Source organism: Protomyctophum bolini, assembly GCF_963924005.1.
Source record: "Protomyctophum bolini genome assembly, chromosome: 19".
Lineage (NCBI taxonomy): Eukaryota > Metazoa > Chordata > Actinopteri > Myctophiformes > Myctophidae > Protomyctophum > Protomyctophum bolini.
In genome coordinates, this window is record NC_137880.1 from 7,626,129 (window position 1) to 7,652,007 (window position 25,879).

Genomic DNA, 25,879 nt, shown 5'->3' on the forward strand with positions numbered 1-25,879 from the left:
GAGCCAATCTCTCCATCTTGCTTTTGTATGACACATGACGGTATGTATTCCTGCTTTGCTTGCTGACACAATGACACAGGCAATATGGAGCCTCACCAACGGAGGTTTCCTACTGATATGTCATTGCTACTAACTTACTGTAGGCTAATGTTCGCTGCTGTCAAAAATCACGAATACACTAAACTTCAATCTCCCAGTCCTGTCCTGCCACATTATCCTATGTTTATCTTTATATTAAACGACATCCTACTAGTCATTTGACTTCATCACTTAATAGACTCCTTGCTATTCTATGTATTTACGGTTTCACAACAAGCATGTAGAGAGACAGGAAACCACCGCAAATACAAACAAGTCATGAACAAAACCACATCCTCTTTACTGTAAGTGCTCAGACCTGTAGCTCACACCATGCTACACTGGGGGGGGGGGTCCTCAGATGACACTTTGAGAACTACTGATCGGCTAATAATTATCGTGGCGTGTGTGTGTGTGTCTGTGTGTGTGCGTGTGTGTGTGTGTGTGTGTGTGTGTGTGTGTGTGTGTGTGTGTGTGCACGCGCATGACCTCGCTCAAGATGTGAGATGGGTAGTTTAAGAATGTAGCTGAGGGCTTTGGAATAGTGGCGCTGATGTTACAAAATATAATAGAAGGGTGAAAATGGAAATTGAAGTTTCTTTGCATATAACTTTACAATGCTACTGATGTTTACGCAACACTCTTGGAAATACAGTATTGCATTGTTTGTGGGTTTGAGCTGACAGGCCCTTTTTAATGGTAGTTAAGGGCGTTTATTCTCCCCAAACTCCTCCACCAAAAGTCCAGTCGTACAGAATTGTTCAGTGCAATAATTATTAATAGCAAACTGTAATACTGGCAACAAAATAAAGGACAAAAAGATAAATAAATGCTTAGGCAACACTCCTTGAAAAAACAAACAAACAGGATGAGAGCTCTCTTCAGGCTGTACCCTGATCACACAAGGCCCTGTAGCTCTCCCTCAGGGATGTTATTTGTGTCAATGCCCAGATCCAACTCACTAGCCTGTCCCTGCAGCCTCCTTTAAATTGGAGTGGGTCCTACCACTGGGCACAGACTCAATCTTCACATTTCTTCTCAAATACTTCACTACTATAAATACTTCCAACCACCTTGAATAAACAGTAACCTAAACATTCTAAATAATGTGTTACAATTAAACAAGTATAAAACAGAATGCAAACTCAATGACAACTACTCAAAGCATAAGGAGAAACACCCCTCTCCTGCATTGCACTTGGCCCCTTCCTCATCAAGGGAAATGCCACCAGCAGTGCAGGAGAGACAACTAACCAATCAGTGATTACAATCTCAATAAAGTTTAAACCCATAGTCCTGGCATGTTATAGGAAACAGTTTCATGTGTGTTTGTATAGAGGGCACGGGTTGCCCCGTGACAATATATAAAACTATTTTATATATATATATATTTTTTTTTAGGGGAATGTCATGTGGTCTACCTGCACAGCCTTTGTGATCTACTGGTACTGTAGATCGCGATCTACCTTTTGGGCACCCCTGGAGGTCTATGGTCATGGTCAAAATTACATCATCATTATTATCTCTGGAAATGATCTGCAACGGCACTCTTTTTCTCAGCCTCTCCACCGTAAAAGAGGAAGGAAGAGCAGTTTACCAAAGCGCTCACGGCATATGACTCTCAGTACAGTACAAGGTTTTTCGGAGCCGTTAAAGAGAAGATGAAACTACACTGTGTTCTCCTCTGTGAGTATAATTATTTACAGTAGGTCAGTTATATATCACCATTAAACACTAGTATTAAGCTGATGAGTTTGAATACATTCAATCAGTAATACTGTATGTAACTTTACTCTTTATATGGTGTTATGGTTACTACGCTAATAGAGCCTGCCAGGTCAAGATTCATGTCAGATCCTGTGTCTATATGACCTTTGACACGATCTGTCGTGTCAAAGTCGGCATGACAAAATACAACCACCTTAATTATATAGTTTATATTGTATTAAGATACAGATTTAACACAATTACATTGTATTAATGAAATAAAAAAGTTACATAGTGCCACTTTAAAGTTTAAACTATGAAAATGTTGTTTTTAATTTTATTTAGGATCGTGACCAAAGTTTTCACCTCAATGTACATTTACCATTTCATCAATATTTTAATTGACTATAGGACAACTAATACAATATAATAATAAAAACGTGAACAACAGGCTGAAGTACCGCAGTGATGATGCAACTACAGTATACAGTACAGAGACACCATCATAAACTTACATTTACAAATTAGGCTACATTTACATTCTTCTCCAGTAACGATTAACCATGCGTCAATGTGCAGCCTCAGATTGTAAGGTTGGTATTGTCATACGTTTCTGAAAGGATTTCAACATTTTCTTCAAAACGTACACACAATCTACACATGCTATAAAGGGGCGTTACTCAGGACTGTGTAAGTCGTGGGTTGCTGCTGCTGTCAGAACCCCAGGAAGTTGAATGACGTAAAGTGAAACATTTTGCATTTGTGCATGGGTTTAGAAGAAGTGAAAGTGCTTTTGGAAATGCCCTCAATAGATACTCCTCAACACACAATTGCATTGACAAGATATGGATGAAATGGATATCACATAAATGTATAGCTATTTGATTGAATCGAGCAACTTAAATACTGTCTGGGGTGTCACACAGAAACGAGAGTATAGGTGACCATAGCAGTGTTTTAAAGTCAAATACCCTTCCAAGCCATTGTGTATTTTGTTCTCATTGAACTTGAGCCAACTATAGCTGTCTATGTTAGAGTTCTCCGGTCCCAGGCCTGACTTATCAGGCCTGAGGCCCGGCCCAGCCTGACGAATTATAGCATAGATTCTAGGCCCGGCCGGATCGGGTCGGGCCTGGTCAGGTTAGGGAGAATTTGAGAACTCTATAGTCTATGTTGGTATTGTGTTATTTAGGAATAATTCATGCAGTTCATGCTTAGCTGGATATCATTTCTCTCTCTCTCTCTCTCTCTCTCTCTCTCTCTCTCTCTCTCTCTCTCTCTCTCTCTCAATTTCAATTTCAATTTCAATTTCAATTTCAATTTCAATTTCAATTTCAATTTCAAAAGGCTTTATTGGCATGATAAATATGTTTTACATTGCCAAAGCGTACATACAACAAAACAAAAGTCAATAAACATCCAACAATAATGAACAACAAACAATACAGTAACAATGAAAATAAATTAACAAACATAAACATAAACATAACAGCAACTTAATGACCCTGTTCAGACAGATATACCTGTCTCTTCTGTCCACTGGCTGTCCCTCAGTTGATGACAACTCCATACATATTTTGCTGCCAAAACTGTGCATTTGGACTGTTCTCACAGAACATATTGGAGTGATGAGTTATTAATGGTGGATTCAAATTCTTTATATTTTTCTTTAAATTTAGGGAAGAATGATTCTCTGATGTCTTTATACTTGTCGCATTGTAACAGAAAGTGTAGTTCCGTCTCCACCTCCCCTTGAGAGCAGAGTGAACACAGTCTTTCTTCTCTAGGCAGCCAGTTCTGTCTGTGTCTGCCTGTTTCTATTGCCAGGCGGTGGTCGCTGAGTCTGTACATAGTCAACATCTTCCTCAGTTTTGGATCAGTAACATTGGTCAGGTAGTTTGCCACTGTGTATTCTCGGTTGAGGGCCAAATAGCATTCTAATTTACTTTGGGTTTTTGTTGTGTTTTTCCAATATGTGATATAATGTTCTTGTTGCATTTTGATAATTTGGTTAGTGGAGGTTGTTTTAGTCAGGGTTGTGGGGTTAAGACTCAGGACCAGCTGACTGAGGGGACTCCTGCTCATGTTCTCCTCTTGGCATTTTAAGGCCTGGTGAGGCCTCTCTCTCTCTCTCTCTCTCTCTCTCTTTGTGGGGATTTGTGTGTTATCTTTTTAGCATAGTTTTGTTACTGTACTGCCTTCAAAATGTTAATGAAGTATAATGTTGCATAATTATGTTTTTATTTTATTATTGGCTTATGTTTTTATTTTATAATTTTATTGTTTACTGGATGTATACAAATATTTTTAACCACATCAACCCCAACATTAGTCTCTATTTTAAACAATGTTTCAAAACATATACATTTATAAAATGCTTTTGTAAATTGGGAAATAGTTTTTTGTTGTTGTATGAAGATCAACTAGTGATCAAGAGGTTGATGGCAAGTGGCAAGTGTTTATATTTGCATATTATTTAGTAGGTTGTAGATGGTGTTGTTTTAAGTAGGCTTTGTGAAGAAATTAATACATTTTTAAATTTTAGAATAAACGTGCAGAAGTTTGCATGGGTTCATCCGAAGGCGATGTGTGCTTGTATAATGAATGAAACTTTATTGACAGCCGTAGCCAGTAGATGACAGACAACAATTAAAAACATACAAAACAGTTACAAATAAATACATTGGTTCATAAAACTCTAAAACTCTCTCGTAAAAAAAAAAAAAAGAAAATCTATAAGAGGCACTCTTATTGGTATAAGAGGTACCAATGTTTCCACCTCAAGGAGCGGTATCTAACAGTGCTAAACCTAGGATTAGTCAACATCATAATCACATTATTAAGTAACCCATCAAGTCTGCTTTTAAAGCTGAACATGAGGTTTCTCAAGAGAGCCTGGAAGGTGGTTAGACCAGAGTCGCAGAAGAGCTGACTAGCACTGCCACCCCTAGGCTTCTTCAGGAGAATCCTGAGAGCATCGTTATAAGCCACCTTTAGCTTGCGCAGACTCTCTTTTTTATAGTTCACCCATAAGGGGGCTGTATACAGCGGGGTGCAGTATGCTCTGAATAGGTTCACCTTGACCTCAACTGAACAGTAGTGACATTTCCTGGCTAACATATTGGCTTGGACATAGAGCATTCTACTAAACTTCAAGCTCCCAGTCCTGTCCTGCAGCCACATTATCCTATGTTTATCTTTAGGACGACATCCTACTAGTCATTTGACATCATCACTTTGCCTAATAGACTCCTTGCTATTCTATGTATTTACGGTTTCACAACAAGCATGTAGAGAGACAGGAAACCACCGCAAATACAAACAAGTCCTGAACAAAACCACATCCTCTTTAAGTGCTCAGACCTGTAGCTCACAGCATGCTACATCTCTCTCTCTCTCTCTCTCTCTCTCGCGTGCACGTTTTTCGGAAAACCGACGGAAAAACGCTGCTAAAAATCCGAAAACATGTCCAATGTGCAGGGACGGCTATTTTCAAATAGTGGAAAATGGAAATTGAAGTTTCTTTGCATATAACTTTACAATGCTATACTGATGTTTACGCAACACTCTTGGAAATACAGTATTGCATCGTTTGTGGGTTTGAGCTGACAGGCCCTTTTTGACGTCAATCAATCAATAATTCACCTTAATTCAAGTGACAGATGCCAACAATAGTTTTAAATATATATGTGAAGTTGCCCGAACGGCCAAGGCTCCAAGAACAGTCAGGAATGGTAGTTAAGGGCGTTTATTCTCCCCAAACTCCTCCACCAAAAGTCCAGTCGTACAGAATTGTTCAGTGCAATAATTATTAATAGCAAACTGTAATACTGGCAACAAAATAAAGGACAAAAAGATAAATAAATACTTAGGCAACACTCCTTAAAAAAAAACCAAACAGGATGAGCGCTCTCTTCAGGCTGTACCCTGATCACACAAGGCCCTGTAGCTCTCCCTCAGGGATGTTATTTGTGTCAATGCCCACATCTAACTAACTGGCCTGTCCCTGCAGCCTCCCTTAAATAGGAGTGGGTCCGACCACTGGGCACAGACTCAATTAGCACATTTCTTCTCAAATACTTCACTAATATAAATACTTCCAACCACCTTGAATAAACAGTAACCTAAACATTCTAAATAATGTGTTACAATTAAACAAGTATAAAACAGAATGCAAACTCAATGACAATTACTCAAAGCATAAGGAGAAACACCCATCTCCTGCATAGCACTTGGCCCCTTCCTCATCAAGGGAAATGCCACCAGCAGTGCAGGAGAGACAACTAACCCATCAGTGATTACAATTTCAATAAAGGTTAAAACAATAGTCCTTGCATGTTTATAGGAAACAGTTTCATGTGTGTTTGTATATAGGGCACGGGTTGCCCCGTGACAATATATAAAACTATTTTATATATATATATATATTTTTAGGGGAATGTCATGTGGTCTACCTGCACAGCCTTTGTGATCTTTGGGCACCCCTGGAGGTCTATGGTCATGGTCAAAATTACATCATCATTATTATCTCTGGAAATGATCTGCAACGGCACTCTTTTTCTCCTCTCCACCGTAAAAGAGGAAGGAAGAGCAGTTTACCAAAGCGCTCATGACATATGACTGACTCTCTCTCTCTCTCTCTCTCTCTCTCTCTCTCTCTCTCTCTCTCTCTCTCTCTCTCTCCCCAACTATTATTTCACTATTAACAGGAAGTACAGTATAAGGTTTTTCGGAGCCGTTAGAGAAGATGAAACTACACACCGTGGCCTGTGTTCTCCTCTGTGAGTATAATTATTTATAGTAGGTCAGTTATATATCACCATTAAACACTAGTATTAAGCTGATGAGTTTGAATACATTCAATCAGTAATACGGTATGTAACTTTACTCTTTATATGGTGTTATGGTTACTACTAAAATTCATGTCAGATCCTGTGTCTATGACCTTTGACATGATCTAAATAGAAGAGTCGGCATGACAAAAGACAACCACCTCAATTACATAAGTTAAATTGTATTAAGATACAGATTTAACACAATTACATTGTATTAATGAAATAAAAAAAGTTACATAGTGCCACTTTAAAGTTTAAACTATGAAAATGTTGTTTTTAATTTTATTTAGGATCGTGACCAAAGTTTTCACCCCAATGTACATTTACCATTTCATCAATATTTTAATTGACTATAGGACAACTTATACAATATAATAATAAAAACGTGAACAACAGGCTGAAGTACAGCATTGATGATGCAACTACAGTATACAGTACAGAGACACCATCATAAACTTACATTTACAAATTAGGCTACATTTACATTCTTCTCCAGTAACGATTAACCATGCGTCAATGTGCAGCCTCAGATTGTAAGGTCGGTATTGTCATACGTTTCTGAAAGGATTTCAACATTTTCTTCAAAACGTACACACAATCTACACATGCTATAAAGGGGCGTTACTCAGGACTGTGTAAGTCGTGGGTGGCTGCTGCTGTCAGAACCCCAGGAAGTCCCATGACGTAAAGTGAAACATTTTGCATGTGTGGGTTAGAAGAAGTGAAAGTCCTTTCGGAAATGCCCTCTATAGACACTTCCAAATTTGACAAGATAAAATAGTACAACTTAAATACTGTATGTGGTGCGCGCAGAAACTAGAGTGGGTGTTACAATGACCACAGACGTGTTTTAAAGTAAAATCGCTTTCAAGTCATTGTGTACTTTTTTTCTCATTGAACTTGAGCCATATAGCATTATGTTAGAGTTCTCCACAGGCCATTGCCATAACTGATCAGCCTGGCCCTATTAGCATAGATTTTAGACCCGACCCGGACCAAAAACTTCGGGTCAGGCCTGGTCGGGTTTGGGCAGAATTTGAGAACTCTGTGTCACTCTGTAAAAGTGAAACGCCAGTCAGCACCATGTTCATAATACAAACATATTTAAATACACAAACAGACAGAACAGAACTATTACTTTTATTATTAAAAAAAATATATATATATATGTGTGCGTTAGGCCCGTGTTAAACATGTTAGGCCCGTCCAGGCCAGATCGGGTTGGCCCTGGTCGGGTTCGGGCAGAGTTTGAGAACTCATGCTCAGCTTGATATTGCTTGATATCAATTTGTTTTCTCTTTCTCTCCAGTGGTGAGCATCTTCCTCTCCTGTGGACTCAGCGAAAGTGAGGATTAATTTATTATCTTTTGTCTTTATTCACTCAGTAAAGATCATATTTACACCTGTCAATCAATTCAACCTCTCAATTATTACAGTAATATATTTATGTCAGTTTTGTATATGATGTACCACGTTTGTACCATTTGGTTTGATTCTGCTTGTGTGTTTGTGTAGATACACCTGTTCTGAGCGTGCAGCCCAACCCGGCATTCATCGGAGAGAATGTTACATTCATATGTGACAAGGAAGGAGGGGACGAAGGCTGGAACTTATACAAAGATGGAAACCCTACCAGCTCCACTGATGAGAAAAGTTTTGTATTGAAAGCAGAGCAAGATGGTCAAAATTCATACCAGTGTCAAAGTCACCATAAACCTGATGAGGATCAACGAAACAGCACTATAGTAACTTTGAATGTATCATCAGGTATAGTCATTGAGTCAAATATTAAATTGTGGTTTAAACGTATTGTTATTACCGGTAACTAATTGGTATTTCAGTCACAAAAGTGTTGTTTAAAAATATATATATATTGTAGAGACCGTGGGCCCTATTTTGCACCCAAGGATTGTGGGATTTAACATTGCGCAATGGGCGTTCCTGTGGCCGAGTTGCTATCTTGCGACACTAGTTTTATCTCTAAAATACCTGCCCTATTCCCTTACAATTTCCAATTTAAAAATGAATGCATAAACAATGACTGTGTTTTTGTTGTGCGATTCTGTAACCTGCGTTAGGGAGGGGACGGTAGGTAACTGAATTCGATTAGGCAACCAACTGTGCTGTAACTGCGCACATGCAGCAGTGACGGCAAAAACTTCGGTGCTAGAGTTAAATAGAGTTGGCAAGAAACGCTAATAAACGGTGTTAAATTTGTTAAATTGAAAGACCTCCATAATGTAATGGCCAACAATGCATTTGTGCAAATTCGGAGCCATTGGTGCAGCCAGTGAGGAGCAGCGGCATTGCCTCAGACAATTACAGACAATATAGACATACAGACATCTCTAAAATTATAGATTTGTCCTGTTTGTATTTCTTTGTGTAATGTTTTCTTTTTGGTGTAAGATGCTCTTTCATTCAAGCTTTTGGGAGAAATACTTACACAGTTCTATTTTATGTCGCTTTTATAAATTACAGCTAAACCAACACCTACACTGGTATCAGACAGACCCGTTGTAGGCCTACTGGCATTAGACAGCGTGAATCTCACCTGTACTGTGGAAGACGGTACACCTCCATGGGGCATCTACTGGTACAGAGACTACCAAGAGTCTGAACCAGTGACGGTGACAGATGGATCAACCTACAGTCCCACAGTGACAGTCTCAGAGAGTACAGTCTACGCGTGTCGAGGAGGGAGAGGAGACCCACCATACTTCACAAATTTCAGCAACTACATTGATATCGATGTCTCTGGTGAGTTATATAAACACACTATTTCACAGCTTTATAGGGCAAAGCAGTGGGCGTGGTTTTCTGGTTCCAGTGAAAAATCAGCAATTCATTTTTCTCATAGAGATTTACAAAAATATTCATATCAATTATTTTAAGCCTATAGAATGAAGCCACCTGCAGGATCATGGTGATTTTTTTAAACCGCTAAACTAAATCTACATATCATAAAGTACATACTAAATATATATATCATACCATTACATTAAACTAAATCTATATATCATACCATTACATTAAACTAAATCTATATCATAAAGTATATCTTTGTTTTATGTTTACACACGATAAAAGGTATTACGTTCATGGATCACCAGGATCCTGGATAGTTTCTAGGCTAAATTAAATAAATAAATAAGTTACCGTAATCACTATTGAAAAATGAATGGCCGATTTTTCAGTGGAACCAGAAAACCACTCCCACTGCTGTGTCCTGTTCCACTATATATTCCACTGCATGATCTAAATCAAACACAATGATTGATCCATGTGTTTGTGTAGAGAGACCTCCAGCCGTTCTGACCGTTCTGCCCAACCCAGCATTCATTGGAGAGACTGTTACGTTCACATGTGACATGAATGAAGGAGAGAAGGACTGGTCTTATATAATAGACAAAGATGTTGCTTCCTATAAAACATACTCTGGTCAGAATCCTTATGCATTTAATACAACACAGAACACAAGGTCCAGTGCAGGTGACTACCAGTGTACCGGCCGTCTTACAGGGAATGAGCAGGTTGTGAAAAAAAGTGATAAAGTCACCTTGGTGGTATCAGGTAAGTCATATAATTTACTCATCACACTGAAATTGTGTTTATGTTGGTTAATAATAATAATGGTTTAACACATTTCGAGCCATACACGTTCATGTACGGTTTATAAAACCAGCACTTTAATGCCAATTCCGTGTATGTCCGTGTTACAATCTTAATTACAGTACTGTGTACGTGCGTGCATGCGTGCGTGCGTGAAATAAAAACAAATTCCCATGTTTTTGTCAGTTGAGAGAAATACAGACCCTCAATAGATTCACAGTTCAAATTAATTTCTCTTTCATAAATAACAGCTAAACCAAAGTCTACACTGGAACCAAAGAGAATCAGTGTACTGGAATTAAATCCAGTGACTCTCACCTGTAAAGTGGAGAGTCCAGCTTCATGGAACATTTACTGGTACAAAGACAACAAAGGCTCTAAACCATTAACGAAGGTGACAAACCAGACAACCTACACATTCTGGCCCTCCAGTGTCTCAGAGAGTGGAAAATACAAGTGTCGTGGAGGGAGAGGAAACCCAACATACTACACTCAGAACAGCAGCAAGGTTTCTATCATTGTCTCTGGTGAGTTAAAATATACTGTACTCTATAATTCCTTATATACAACAGGTAAGTTCCAATCAGGTAGTGTAATGTGATTGGTAGAAAAGGCCTCTCCAGCTGTGGTCAAGACTCAAATGAGCATGACAGCACCCTTAGCAGTTCTCAATTTAAAGATTTGAGAATGGCCGAAACACAATATAAATATCCGTATTTCTTTTTTTCGTAATTAAAGATGTCACAAACATTTAGAGAATCTGGCACCAACCACAGCCAGTGTCACAGTAACAGTGGTGGCAACACAGAAATGTGAGTGGAGGATAATTGTCACATAATGACAATTGGGGAGAAATAGTGGTAAAAATAAATAATATTTGTCTACTCGAAATAAAATAAAATAAAAGTTAGGATATGTTGTTCGCAGGTTCACTGAACATGTGTGTGTGTGTGTGTGTGTGTGTGTGTGTGTGTGTGTGTGTGTGTGTGTGTGTGTGTTCATGTGTTCTACAGAGGCACCTGTTCCTGTTCTCAGCGGACACCCTGACAGGCCTGAGACTTTCATTGGAGAGACTCTTACTCTGAAGTGTATGATACCAGAAAGGTCTTCTGACTGGACATACACATGGCTGAAGGATAATAATAATGTGTCTTCCAGTGAAAACTTTGAATACATTTTAGGTCCTTCTGAAAATCCCAGTGGTGAATACCAGTGTAGAGGTCAACGGATGAATGACCTACAATATTCCAAATACAGCAACACCATCACAGTGTCTTTCAAAGGTATGCATAAGATCAATAGGAATAGAAGATATGCCTCAGAGACATTCACACAAAGTACCTTGAGATAGTAAACTAGTCTCTGTATAGCAGGCATTTGTCATGATCTGTCTCCCAAATGCAAGCTGTGTTTAAAGATGCATTTATTTCATTGTGTAAGATTTTGTTAAAAAAATAGAGACAATCTAAATCATATTATTTTGTTGCTATGATTCTCTACTACTATTTGTCCTAACCAACCACCTTTCTACAAATGCTGAGCCCCTGTATTTATTTTACGTTTTTCTTTCTAATGTGAACAACAGATCAACCAAAGGCCACACTGACAGCTGAGCAGACAGTCATCCCAGCAGGGGGCAGTGTTGCACTGAGCTGCTCTGTGGAGGAGGGTTCTGGATGGAGCTACTCCTGGTACCAATGCTCTTACTCTACTGGACCAATCACAGCGTCAGAGGGTGGCCACTACTCTGACTCTACTGGTCCAATCAGTGACTTAGAGGGTGGTCAGTACTCTACTGGACCAATCACTGCAGTGTCAGAGGGAGGAGTCTACAGGTGCAGAGGAGGGAGAGGAGACCCAGTTTACAACTCTCAGTTCAGTGATGCTCTCACCTTGAACACAATTGATGGTGAGTAATTACCCCGCCAGGCCGACTGGTGGGGGTTGGGGGGGTGGCGGAGATTATATGTGTTCATCCCTGTCTGCGTGTCCGTCTGTCTGTCTGTCTGTCTGTCTGTGAGCAGCTAATCTTGGACACCAATTGGACCGATCAGTGTCATTGCTTGCACACGCCCCGGTTGTGGCTATCAAGGACGATGCACCATCCCAAATTGGTGGCAATTCCAGCCCACTTTCATCTCTGGAGTCAGAGATATATTCCAGTCTAATTGGCTATGATTGCCTGACAAATGTTGCGAGAGGGGCCTCTAAACAACACTGTCACGTAACGGCACGTAAAATGCTACGAATGTCACTGTTTATTGCCAAAATAGAATTAATCGTCAACAACAAATGATCTTGTACTGTCAGTCGTCATGTGACAAGGACCATCAAAACACTAAATGCCAATTATGCCATATATCACGTTTGTAGATTATACTGAATGTGTACTGTAGTCCTATTTATGAAGGTATACCGTAACTAAAATGCTATTATCTTTGTCGATCCCGTCTCAACGTCCAGTGTCTCCTAGACCTGCAGGACTGAGTTCTCTACATGTGGGTCTGATAGCAGGACTCGTTGTTGTGATTGTACTGTCCATCCTGCTGCTCCTGCTGTGGCGAAACAGAACATCTAAAGGTTTAGAAACACACATTATTCATTGTTATAATAATAAAACCCTCCTCTGTTGTGACACTGAACAGCGTATAACACCATTTAACTATTGTTTTACTGTGTTTTTATTCCAGGTCCATGCTGTTTCAGGTATGTAACAATAACAATGTAACTATCTGTCTCTGTCTATAGACTAGAGCAACACCAGTGTGTGGATCATCACTGCTGTTGGATCCATACAGTAATTAATAAATTAAACAGAAATCGGATTGAACTGTTGGCCGAGTCACGTTCTTCTGCAGACACACGCACGCACACCCCTAACCCTCTTTCTCATCTTCACACACGACCACAGTATAGATCAAATGCTTGCTACTTTGTAGATCTGTCGAGTCCCAGCTGGGAACCAATCAGAACGCTGCAGCAGACCAGAGGACCAACCAGAGTGGAAGTCCTGGCGATGTACACGCCCCACTTCAGAATGGTACAGTATATGCCTTTAAAACACTTACAGAATGGTACAGTATGCCAGTTTAAACCACTCAACCAAACAACCAACCAACCACTCACTCACTCACTCACTCAGCAGCCCAGCTGATCACTAACTCTAGCACTGATGTTTCGGCTTTGAGAATGAGACTTCAATAAATGAATCAATCAATCAATCAATCAATCAATCAATCAATCAATCAATCAATCGGCAGGTATAAAACCAGGCATTATTTTTTAACACAAGCAAAGATGTTTTAAGAAAGTAGCCAAGGCCCTCCACTGAATGTGTGACATTACATGTCCTGTCTTTCAGACAAGTCTGCAGCTGAGTCCAGTGAGGTGACATATTCCCAGATTGAACTCAAAAACATCAGCAAGAAGAGGGGTGAGTCATCTTGATGAAACTAAAAATAAATGCAACATGAGAATCGCTGCTTATGGAACGTGTAAGTGGTGATTTGAACTGTTAACGCGCGCAAGTGGATTCACAATAAATTGCAAATAAATACATGATATACTCTGCTGCGGCCTATATAGGAGTTACCTATAGGCTGCAGACTACAGAGAAACCTGCGGATCCACTGGAGGTGAAGACTGAATCATCTGCATTAGTATTATTTATAGCCCTAGCTCCTGTCCACAAACAAGATATCCTGCATGAATGTCTAACTGACATTTTGTTCATTAAATCATCAATAACTCCAGTGATTATGTTGGAAATTAACATGAATCACGGGCCAAATGGTTTGGAATTTGACCACTATTTGCTGACTTTGCTGTGTGACGTGTGTGTGTGTGTGTGTGTGTGTGTGTGTGTGTGTGTGTGTGTGTGCGTGCGTGCATGTGTGTGTGTGTGCGTGCGTGCCAGTAGGAGCAGCAGAACCAGATGTGACCTACGCCCAGGTTAACTTCCAAAACAAAGCTAACGCCAACAACCAGAAAGGTATAGTGTAAGACCCTGCTGTGTCCACCAAAACATTGAATTGTTTATAATGTTTTTAAATGTCTACAAACGTGCTTTTGGGAACTACCAGCATCTTGGCGTTGCTCTGGGCTTTTTGAGTGGTGCAACCACTCCAAGGAACAGCACCACTCAGATTTTTTTACCTTGCGCTGGTGTGCCTTGACACTGCAGTAACGTGTCTGTGTGTGTGTGTGCTCTCGCGCGCGCGCGCGTGTGTGTGTGTGTGTGTGTGTGTGTGTGTGTGTGTGTGCGCACATTATAGGAGGAGCAGCAGAACCAGATGTGACCTATGCCCAGGTGAACTACCAAAACAAAACTAAAGCCAGAAACCAGAAAGGTAGGTGAAAAATACATGTTGTATGTATACAGAATAAGAAAGGTATACAATACATATCCACCTTTAATACAATAAGAAGTATAATAGCAATCGCAATATATTATTTCGTCACACTGAAACAGTATTGAAATACTGCTGTCACCCAAAAGACAGACCAGAAACAGCCTTGTAAGGTTAAAGGTTTAATATGTGCATAATTAGACTGAGAAGATTAACATAATGTGAATTAATCAATTAAAATGCACTACTTTATTTTCATGTTCTGTTCCATTCACAGAAGCACCAGCTCCACAGCAAACTGAAGATGCCGTTTATTCTCTGGTCAAACCTGATGGTAAGATACTGTTTCAATTCAACAACCAAATTAAGAGCTAATATGCTGCTACTACAGTACAGTACAGTGCTGTATGTCTAGCTGTGTGCTTATGCTGTGGCCGTTTATATATATAGAAACTGCAATATTTGTATTTCGATGGCAGTCACTGTATATCTGCGTTTGACTTTTTAGATGGTGAATGAAGAATCGAAGATGCTATAAAACATGGCAAAGAGAAGACACAATGGAAGTACTGTATCACGTACTTATTATAATTCACTTTGATATTATGAATCTTCCACACAAACTGGATCAGGCCAGTTCTAGCTGGCCCCACTAGGGTGGGCAGGACGGATATATGGAGGGTAAAATCACAAAGATTAGAAACCTATGCTATCATCACATCACGTTATCTATCCATGTCTTGCCTACCCAATCAATATTATATTATATTTAAAGTGTACATACTGTACAGAACAACCATGGCCCAAAGATAAAAGACTTGTATAGTCCATGTTGTATACACCAATTACAACGCAGAACTGGAATTTATAATCGTTTGTGCGGATGATCATTGATCAAGTGTCATTATAGTTTTATTTGATGGATATTATAGTAATCTTTAATTATTATAGTTATCTTCAGTCATTATTGATGTGGACGGCCGTTTAGCCTCTGATTGTGCAGAATTGTACTGTTGCGTATGAAAACATGGATTATATTCATTTAAAATATTCCACCTGCATTACTTTTCTTTGTATATAGAGGCTTGTATAAATCTTCTTTTGATAATAATGTAATGTAATAATGCAATTTGAGGTGTATAGAGAATGACGCTTTTTATTTTTTTTACTTTTTATTTAACTTTTAACTTTTTTACTACCGTTTAGTTTATTTTATTTTTTATAAATCCATTAAAACCGGGAAATTTTAGATTTCAGCGTTGGCAATTCAAAAATAGCAGATATACAAGCTCACAAGAGAGTCACTCTGCATATTTTTTGACAATGTTTTAATAATTCCTAAACGGTTTTAGGAGGCATTTTGTAGAATTAGCCTCAGGTCTTAATGGGTTTTTATAAGACTGTTACAATGTTTTTACTGAGTTGTGTGACATATGAAAAGTATTGTTGACGTGTGTGGACCACATGAGTTGGGGACCCAACTAAAGAAATGTAGGGAAAAAAATCATTGTTGCTGTCAAGTGGAAGTCCAAAACTGTTAAAGTTTCATTAATATGTAAAAAAAACAATTTAAAATAGTGAAGATAGACGATCTACAAGCTCACAACACCGTGTAAATGGGCTATTTTTTTACTACTTTTCTGTGACACACTTGAATGATCATTAACTTATTTACAAAGTTGAACAAAACAAAAAGTTGAAATATGGAGATAGGTATTTCTGCCTGACAGCATAGTGGATAGTTAAAAGTACATAGTTAAAAGTACTTCTTTATTATTATGAATGTTTTTTTGCAATAAGCCTCATTTAGCTGTTTTCTTTGATATAGTTTAGTTATAATTTTGAATAATTTTGAATAATACCTTCAAGCATTGCAGGTTATTTAGACATTGATTGAGCAGCTTTAGCTTTGGTACATTGAGGGGACTGATTATTGACTATTATTTATAATTATAAATACAGGGTTTAAAGGCTTATGTTATTTACCTGTTGTATTCTGTCTTTTTACTATTAATAAAAAATAAAAACAAAGTTGTCTCAGAGATTCCATTCTATTATATAATATAGTAGCTGACTTCATCCAGGTCAAGTTTTCTTCAGACCTATATTGGTTGTTTTCTGTGTCGTTTATTTATATCAGAGGTTCTCAAAGTGTTTTGGCATTCAGTATCTCTTTCCCTGACCTTTGAATCCAAGAGCCCCATTTAACAGACTACAACATTTTGATATTTTTGCATTGGCTGGGCTGCAAATGTGGCTTTCTACCTCAACGTCAAATCCCTGTGCACTAACTGGGTGAACTTAGTTGTAGTGTGTCGTTCCAAACCTGTTACCTGAGCCAACACTGCCCTCTAGTGGATGTTAACTTAACAGCAGCTCAGAGCTCACATACATTAGGTATAAAGCAGCTGGATAGAGCAGTTTCTCACACTGTGATCATACTATACCCACTACAAGTACATTTACTCAAGTACTGTATTTACTCAAGTACTGTACTTATGTACAATTTTGAAGTACATTTACTTTACTTGAGTATTTCAATATTGTCACCTTCTTAAAATGATGGCCCAAGTGATTCAACTAAGATGAACATTAGCTTGACCATTTTGAAACTGTTCATGTTTCATTATTTATTTTTTAAACCCAATTTAAAATAGTGAAGATATCCGATCTACAAGCTCACAACGCCCTGTAAATGGGCTATTTTTACTACTTTTCTGTGGCACACTTTGATGAAGTAAGACAATAACATTAACTTATTTACAAAGTTGAACAAAACGAAAAGTTGAAATATGGAGATAGGTCTTTCTGCCTGACAGCATAGTGGATAGCCTATAGGCCTAGTACATAGTTAAAAGTACTTTTTTATTATTATTAATATTTCTTGCAGTAAGCCTTATTTAGCTGTTTTCTTTGATATGCTTTAGTTATCATTTTTGAATATTTCCTTCTAGCATTGCAGGTTATTTAGACATCGATTTGAGCAGCTTTAGCTTTGTTACATTGAGGGGAAGAGAGAGGTAGGCCTATCTTTCTCGATCAGTCAAATAATTATAAATACAGTGTTTAAAGGCTTACCGGTATGTTATTTACCTGTTGTATTCTGTCTTTTTACTATTAATAGAACATAAAAACAAAGTCGTCTCAGCGATTTCATTAAATATAGTAGCGGACTTCATCCAGGTCAAGTTTTCTTCAGACCTAGTGGTTGTTTTCTGTGTCGTTGATTTATATCAGAGGTTCTCAAACTGTTTTGGCATTCAGTATCTCTTTCCCTGACCTTTGAATCCAAGAGCCCCATTTAACCGACTACAACATCTTGATATTTTTGCATTGGCTGGGCTGCAAATGTGGCTTTCTAGTAACCTCAAAGTCAAATCCCTGTGCACTACCTGGGTGAAGAGTTGTAATGTGTCGTTCTAAACCTGTTACCTGAGCCAACACTGCCCTCTAGTGGATGTTAACTTAACAGCGGCTCAGACTAGAGCTCACATGGTAAAGCAGCTGGATGAACACTAGCTTGAACACTTTAATAATCACACAACATCATTCACCAGCAAAGAACACAGATAGACTCACTGAGTCAACTCATAATACAGTCTGCAAAAACAAACCATTATTGATAAAGCAATATAATTATATCATGTTTAATCAAATGGTATGTCTTCCGTACTATTTTCACTACTCCTTAAAAGACGTGGACAAATGTTTGAATCATGATTTAGTTGTGCACTCTGGGATCTGGGTTCTAATCTCAGGAGAAAACATGCAAGTTACAAATTGCAGCCGTCAACATAAACAAAAATGCTAACTAGAAATATAATAATGTGACTGTATAACTTGCTGAGTTACATTTTGAATGTGACACCCTGTAAATTCAGATGGATTGGTGCCTATAATAGTAGCGTTTCACATACATACATATACCGGTACTATATATAGTTTCTGGGAATATTAATAATATTAGCCAGCCTTCCACATACCGGTACTATGGTTTCTGGCTTCTTTACATAGATTGTGCAATATATTCACACAATATTCACACACATTCATACACAGATGGCAGAGGAAACCATGCAACCATCCAATCTAGTAGGTACTGTAGGTAGCCTCTGTACCCGAGCTTTTATTTTCGTTCGCAACTCTGGACGACCCTTTTGTCTTGTCCGATCCACGTGGTTCAGGAACATGAGTCTGTTGGTGTGAAAAAAATATTTATATAACAAAATCAAAATAGTAAAAAAAAAGCCAAATAATTTAAGGGGTAAGCCGGCGTGCAAGATAGGGCCCCAAGAGTGTACAAATGGGACCAAATGGACCCATTTGCTTACATGTGTACTACACTCTGAGAAATAAATAAATAACAGTTTTACTCTGTACTTATATGTCTACTATACCTGGGCATGTGCGTCCTATTACGCTGTGAGACACACATCTGAAATGGCTGTGAAGGGCGGGCATCTCCCCCACAATGTCCCACGTGTCCGTCTGATCGTTGAACGCCTCGATGCACCGGAGATTCCTATATACGTGAACGCACAACAAGACAGCCATGAGAGAAACGGCTCCTGTGATCAAGTATAGCCTTTTTCCCCATGAGGCTCTCTTTATTAAAAAGAAATACGGGAAACGGGGGGGCCAATGTAAAGTATAATAAAACAAAAAAAGACAATCAATCAAAGACAATATTTGAAATAAATGCGCCATTACTGTTCAGTGCTGAATGCGGCCATCCCGCCAAGTACGTAGATCCGACCGTCCACCACAGCCACGCCAGGGAACTGGCGCTGCCGTTTCATGGAGGGACGCATGCTCCACCGGTCGGTCTCTGGGTCGTAGCACTCCACCTGGTCTCTGAGAATGGGCGGACTCTGACCACCTATATAGATAGTACGCAGGAATGAATGACCGGGATAGTTGCCGTTTAGTGGGATCCATTATGTGCCTAAACTACTAGTGAAGTAAGTGAGTCTATTATGGAACGTAAGAGGCCATTACGAACAGACGTGTTACCTATAACGTAGAGCTTTCCTTTGGACGTACAGAGAGACGCACGATGCCGGCATATCAGCATAGGAGCGGCCTCCGTCCATACGGATGTTTTAGGGTTGTACGTGTGCATTTCCTGTTGCCAGCCTGTGTGATATAGTATCATACATGTTTTAGGATCGTTAGGATAACAAGTGACACCAAAGCACCAGGAGGTACACAAAATAAGGATGAATTATTAATAAAAAATCACACCTGTGTGAACCAAGTGGTGCAATCCCCCCCCCCCCCCCCCCCTCTCTCTCTCTCTCTCTCATTACAGACACAGCACTACCCCTCTCTCTGTTTCTGGCTCCCCCTACTGGTATAAATACGTAACATACTCGTGCTCAAAGACACACAGGTACACAGGTACACAGGTACACGGACAAAGCTGGATGTAGAAGTGGTTGCACCACTTAAAAATAAACTTGTTCCATACCAGTAGCGTAGATAAATCCATCGAGTGCGATCACAGAATGCAGACAGTAGTTTGGCATGCCGACAGATTTTATGCGGCGCCAGGTATTGGCGGACGGGTTGTAGCGCTCCAATGACTTGGTCTCTTGTCTATTGGCCCCATAACCGCCCACTGCAAAGACACAGCCATCCAGCATCACCAGGGCTAGTATGGACCATGTAAGTTGGGGGAGAAAGCAAAACCTGGTCATTAGAACTGATTTAACCCCATTAAGACTTTAACTCCTAAAGGTTTTCTGAAAAACCTATGTTTCTTTGACTTGGTGGTTCTCAAACTTTCTCATGTAATAATGGTTAAAAAGCTAAAGTGACATAGATGCGTTACAGGTCTTAATGCGTTAACGAAGGCAAACAAAGTTCAAATGCTGCAATATGCCAGTCTCACCGAAAGAGGAGCGTGCCTCGTTCATGTCAGCCATCTTCGACCATGAGTCACGGGAATAGTCATAGCGCCACAACTCCCTGCTGACTGTATTGTAAGGAAACATTCCTCCAGCCAAATATACTGTGGAGCCTGTGGGGAGCGCAGGATTAAAACAAGTTATGACTTGATTGTCTCGCGCACAACATTTGTATCATACATTTGTATTCCACCATTTTTGTAAGCTATATATTTTTAACTATCGTATCAATTATGTCCATCATCAAAGTAAGTTACATGTCCATCGTCCTCACCTGACGCAACCAGAGCGTACGCCTCTACAGTGAAGGGCAGAGGTGCCAGAGTCTTCCACCGATTGATCTGGGGATCGAAGCTCTCAACTGTACGGTCCGACGCCACCATAAGGATCACTTCACATGGAACTGCGGCGGAACATGAAGTATAAACAAAGAACCAGGCAGTCAGTAGAGCAATGTGAGCATGTGGAATGTTGTGACGGCACAAATTAGCCGTCACTGAATTCAACAAATTTAAATTGCACTTGGAAGTTATAAAAGTATACAGTAAAAACAGCAGATCTACAAGCTCATATATGAGTTAGTAAATATCTGCCGTTTTAACAGCTAATGTTTAAAATAATGTGTAGTGGCTAATCAACACCATGAACAAAAAAAAACTTAAAAAGCCACTAAAATCTCCAGGCAGCGAATCTTACGCATGCAGTTTGGTAGGGAATAAGACCATTGTCCAGTCAAGGCAGCAACATTTGATGGTATTTTTATTTTGTTTCTCCAGACAGACCAGTGCTCACTGACTACCTGTGTGCTCACTTAATTAAATAGCCTCAGCTGTGGCCCCAGAACTGCCCATCACCTTCAAAACAAAAGCATTAGCTGCAACAGAAATAATGGCTGTAAACAAACCAATTAAGCAAAGCAAATTAAACTAAAAATAAGAAATGCATTACATATATAACAGAAATACTGACATAGCAAATTACTGAATATAGCTCCCACATAATGGTTAAACTTGTTAAAAGCTAAGGTGACAGATACGTTCCAGGTTGACAAGTTAATTGATAAAGTTTCACAAGTTGTGTTTTATCTGCCGTTTTTGATAACTTTTAAGGCCTACAAGGTTTTCCTCAGACATTTTACCACCACTGACGCTGCAGCCTTCTCAGGGCTTCTGGGAAATCGAGGTGCAAGTGCAACGTCTATGTCGCTGTGTTCCTCGTTGTTGATCAGGACTGTGGAATATTTTTCGACTCCATGACAAACTATGGCACTATTTTAAAGGCATACTTTCGTGAAATGGAGCTATACAATCACGACCGGGTGATTATTCAAAGGTTATAGTGGGGAAAACTCCCACAGTGAAGATTTTGCCGATTGTAAACGAAAGTGTTAAACTGTAAGCGTTGGGCAGGTAAGGTAGGTAGGTACCTGTGGCCCAGCGTAGCCTGTGCTTGATCTTGTCCTCGGAGATGAGCCTCTGGCAGGCCTGGGATTCAACCACATCCAGAGACGCTTTCGCCTCGTCAAGGTAGGAGGGAGCGAGAAGAGCCAGACGGATATGCTCCATCACCTTTAAGGAGGCGTAAGTGATTAGCAGAGCTATCCAATATTATCATTTTTTAATTTACCGGTTTTAATTCACTTACATTTCTCCCGAATTTATGATCATGTTTGTGAAAAGGAGGCACTGGAGCAGCTCAAACAATTTAGGCCCTTCATTTATTAACAGGGTGCAAGTATGTTTCGATGTTTCAGAAATTCAGTTACATCTTCGTCGGGTCATGAACCCATGATAATGTTTATTTTGATTCGGAAAACCTTACATCAAAATAAAATTAGGCATGCGTTCCCACGAACGCACATATCGGTTGATATCGGTATCGGAAATTAGGAGTTGGACAATATTGGATATCTGCAAAATAGTCAATATCAGACATCCCTAATATATGGGGGGCTGATCCGATTAGTCCCGTTAGTATGAACATGCATTAAGGTTGGCGAACATGCGCTGCTCCCGTGCTTGCGGTTATGTTTACACACACACACACACACAAACACACACACACACAGAGAGAGAAGGGACTGACCTTTACAAAGCTCTGCTTGCGGTCCGGACTGTGGTTTAGCCACAACATGGCAGCCTCAAACATCATCTCCTCCTTAGTCACATTGGCATGGTCACTGGCAAGAATCTCTGTCAGTTTGTCCACAGAGAGAGAGAGGAACTCTTCCTATAAGGAGCATAATAAATACAGTAGTTTAGCCGATTATAGTATATGACCCCAACACTATTGCCTGAAATAACATTTCTCCTCTCAATATTTATACAGAGGGTTGGGTCAGTTGTAGTATTGACAGGTTGAGTTCAGTAACCTGGCTGTAATACAATGAAAATAAAAAAGGAGACCCCTTGGTTGTACGACTGTACAGCCTGTAAGCTAAGATGGTTGTGCCGTTTGTGAAACTGCTGCGTTACTGCCAAGAGACCCTACTTATGCGAAACAATAAAAGCTTCTAAATGATCTGAAACCATTTAATTGTACGTGCTCAAGCTTTCTTCTTTCCTGCCTTTATGTTACCTCCCCATCTATGCACAAAAACAAATTTCACACACTTTTTACTTGACGTGACAATAAAGCTGATTCTGAAGAGAATTATAATTTGATATTTTATCAGCATGGTTGGCCTGTCTCATACAGAGTTACCACAGATTTTAGGAGAAAATTTAAGCCAACAGACAGTTAAAATCAGATATCCTTCAATGTCTGACCTGCTGATAGACGACACTGAAGTGTTTCAGAATGTAATCCATGCTGAGTTTCTCCAGTGTCTCAAGGGAGAAGGTGTCAGCCAAGCAGTGAATCCCGACACAGTTCCTTTCATCCATGTGACTCTCCATGTAATGACAGCAGGCCTCTTGAACGGCTGTGACGTTTAACAAGTGTGCTGCTGCTAGCAGGGCCTATATAGACCAAAACACACAAAATATCCACGTTAAGCACCGATGTTGGACACAAACATGGAGGCAATTAATAAGATTCACGATGATAATACTGTATATTATTACCTGCACGTTTTGCGAGGAACTGACGACTTCTGAAGTGTAGGCATAGCTCAACAACATCTCTATCGCCTGAGGTTCCACGTCGATCAGGTCAACCCTGTCCCGTCTGGACTCCATCATGCCAGTTCTAAACATTGCCTGTGCAGGTTGGAAATTAAAACGTTTGACTTGGAATATTGATAGTCCTTTTTCTATTACAATCTAGGCATTTAGCAGACACTCTTAATCCAGAGCGATCTAAAGTACGCAAGAACAATAACACATGGTAATACATCAAATATATGTAGAAACAGTCATCAAGTAGCCTATCATAAGCAAGCCAAGAACCTAACATCTGTACAATTAAACTAGGACTATACAGAGTGTTAGGTCTACATACTATGCTATCTAAATTAAATAAGTCTAGCCTTTGCAAACGGGCCTGTAAGGTCACCTGCATGGCGAGTGCTGCAGGCCAAGATGGAGTCTGAATATTTGAGTTTTCAGACCATTTAAAGGTAGAGTCAGTGATTTCACTTAATTCAAATATCACTTATTTTTTTGTTTTGTTGTGATAATCCTCTCTACTATAGAGTGTGCTGACCATAATAAGGAGTTCCTCCCTGTCCCCAGTTAACCCCTGGGGGTCAAAAAAACCGTAGGTTTCGTTTTTTGTTCTCTATCCTGATTGGATGAAAGCTTGTGTCCCAAGGCAAAAACGAAACCTAAGGGGTTTTTGACTGAAATCACTGACACCCCCTTTAAGTTTAGATTTGGATTGCGTCACCAATTTATACATTGCATTTAGCATGGGATTCGGCTCATATGAAAGCCCAGACATAATTGAATGTCAAACACCAGCTCAATGTCCACACGGAACGTTGAGGACGTGCGCGCTTATACCTCAAAGTAGGTGCTGAAGGAGGCCAGCACAATCCGATGACAAGGGAAGTCCTTTCCGCCACAGCGCAGAGTCACATCACATAATTCCCCTTTGAGCCAAAGCCTGCTTAGACTCTTCAACATCTTGTTGGGATTCTCCATGAACACAAAGTCAGCCATGTTGTCTAAGTCTATATGCAAGAAGAGAAAATGGAATACATTGTCAGAGAGCAGCCATTGTTTGCACTTTGTTTGATTAACAGAAAAATGAATTACATTAGGGACAAAAACTAACAATGGGAATCCAAACCCGGTTTTGAATCCCAGGCATCAATTACAACATTGAGACAGTATTAGCAAGTCAAACAACCATGGAAGTACTAGAAATCTAGTCATTTCATTCAATTGGAATTCAGTGAATTGTCAACCTTTTCTGCATGAACAGTGCATTCTGCCATGACGTGCAGCCCTCACTAAGACACTGTCAGAAGAACTAAAGTCTTCATTCTTTCAGTATTCAACATATTAAAGTAGTGAATACATTTTTTTATCATCATAATATGTCATGTAACGAAGTAGTTCTAAATTGCAGTATTGGTACTTTTTTACTTAGGTAAAATAATAGAGTACTTTTTCCACCACTGTTCAATCATGTCCGGATATATTTCTACTTGCAAAAAAGAGATTTCAACCTTACTACTACTATAGGACTTAAATAAAAGTTTGATGAAACTGTTATGCACATTTATAATAAATTAATAATTTACATTTGGGGGAAATCTTTCACAATAATGAATAAAACATGTTCTAGACATTCTAATGTCTTTCTTTTATTATTTAAAGGTCAAATGTCATAGGTTGAAAATTGTGTCCAGAATTTTTTAATTTGTGTGAATTTCAGCCTCTGTGGGGGGTATTTATATGCAAATATCATGACCAGTGGCATTGCAATGAACATCAATGATGACGTTTAGGTGAAAAAATAACAGAAAAAGACAATAATAATTAGGTAATTAATTAAAATAAAATTACCGAAAAGCAACGCTGGGTCTTACAGGGTTAAGTCAAACGTCTCTCAATGGTCACACGGAAATAACAAGCCCCCATCTGTGCACATTTCTCCAAGTTAACTGCCTACACATTAAAATTGGTGGCCACACCCCAAACAACTATTGGGCAGGAAACCTTGAATATACTGTCTACACAGCATACAGCAACAAGTAGACCTGACAATTAAAAAAAAAACATACTCTCAACAAAGCCCATAAAAACGAGGATACATACACAACGAGCATATAGATAGGCTTACCGAGAGACAGGCCATGCAGCAGTCAAACATCCCCCCCTTCTCAACAACACACTCCCTGCAGTGTTGCAGGGCCCACAGCTTTCAGACCTGCTACCTGCCTGCTCAGAAAGGCTTTAAATACCCTTGCCACTTAACCTCTGCCTCCCTCTAGGGGCAA

At 39.4% G+C, this 25,879-nt stretch overlaps 1 protein-coding gene across 2 annotated transcripts; it reads left to right on the plus strand.

The window, feature by feature from the left end:
• Positions 1–1,710: 1,710 nt before the first annotated feature.
• On the plus strand, positions 1,711–16,512 carry LOC308334238 (uncharacterized protein). Of its 2 annotated transcripts, none has more exons than XM_080790876.1 (17): positions 1,711–1,764; positions 6,495–6,566; positions 7,930–7,965; positions 8,136–8,387; positions 9,102–9,380; positions 9,918–10,193; positions 10,484–10,759; positions 11,246–11,515; positions 11,818–12,141; positions 12,696–12,812; positions 12,923–12,938; positions 13,172–13,272; positions 13,594–13,665; positions 14,149–14,223; positions 14,507–14,581; positions 14,859–14,915; positions 15,090–16,512. In XM_080790876.1, exons 2-17 carry the CDS (start codon positions 6,533–6,535, stop codon positions 15,098–15,100), a joined length of 2,271 nt encoding a protein of 756 aa, XP_080647002.1. In that variant the 5' UTR covers positions 1,711–1,764; positions 6,495–6,532; the 3' UTR covers positions 15,101–16,512. The 2 variants fall into 2 exon arrangements, with proteins under 2 accessions (XP_080647002.1, XP_080647003.1); XM_080790877.1 differs by having other exon boundaries at positions 14,152–14,223.
• Positions 16,513–25,879: the final 9,367 nt, after the last annotated feature.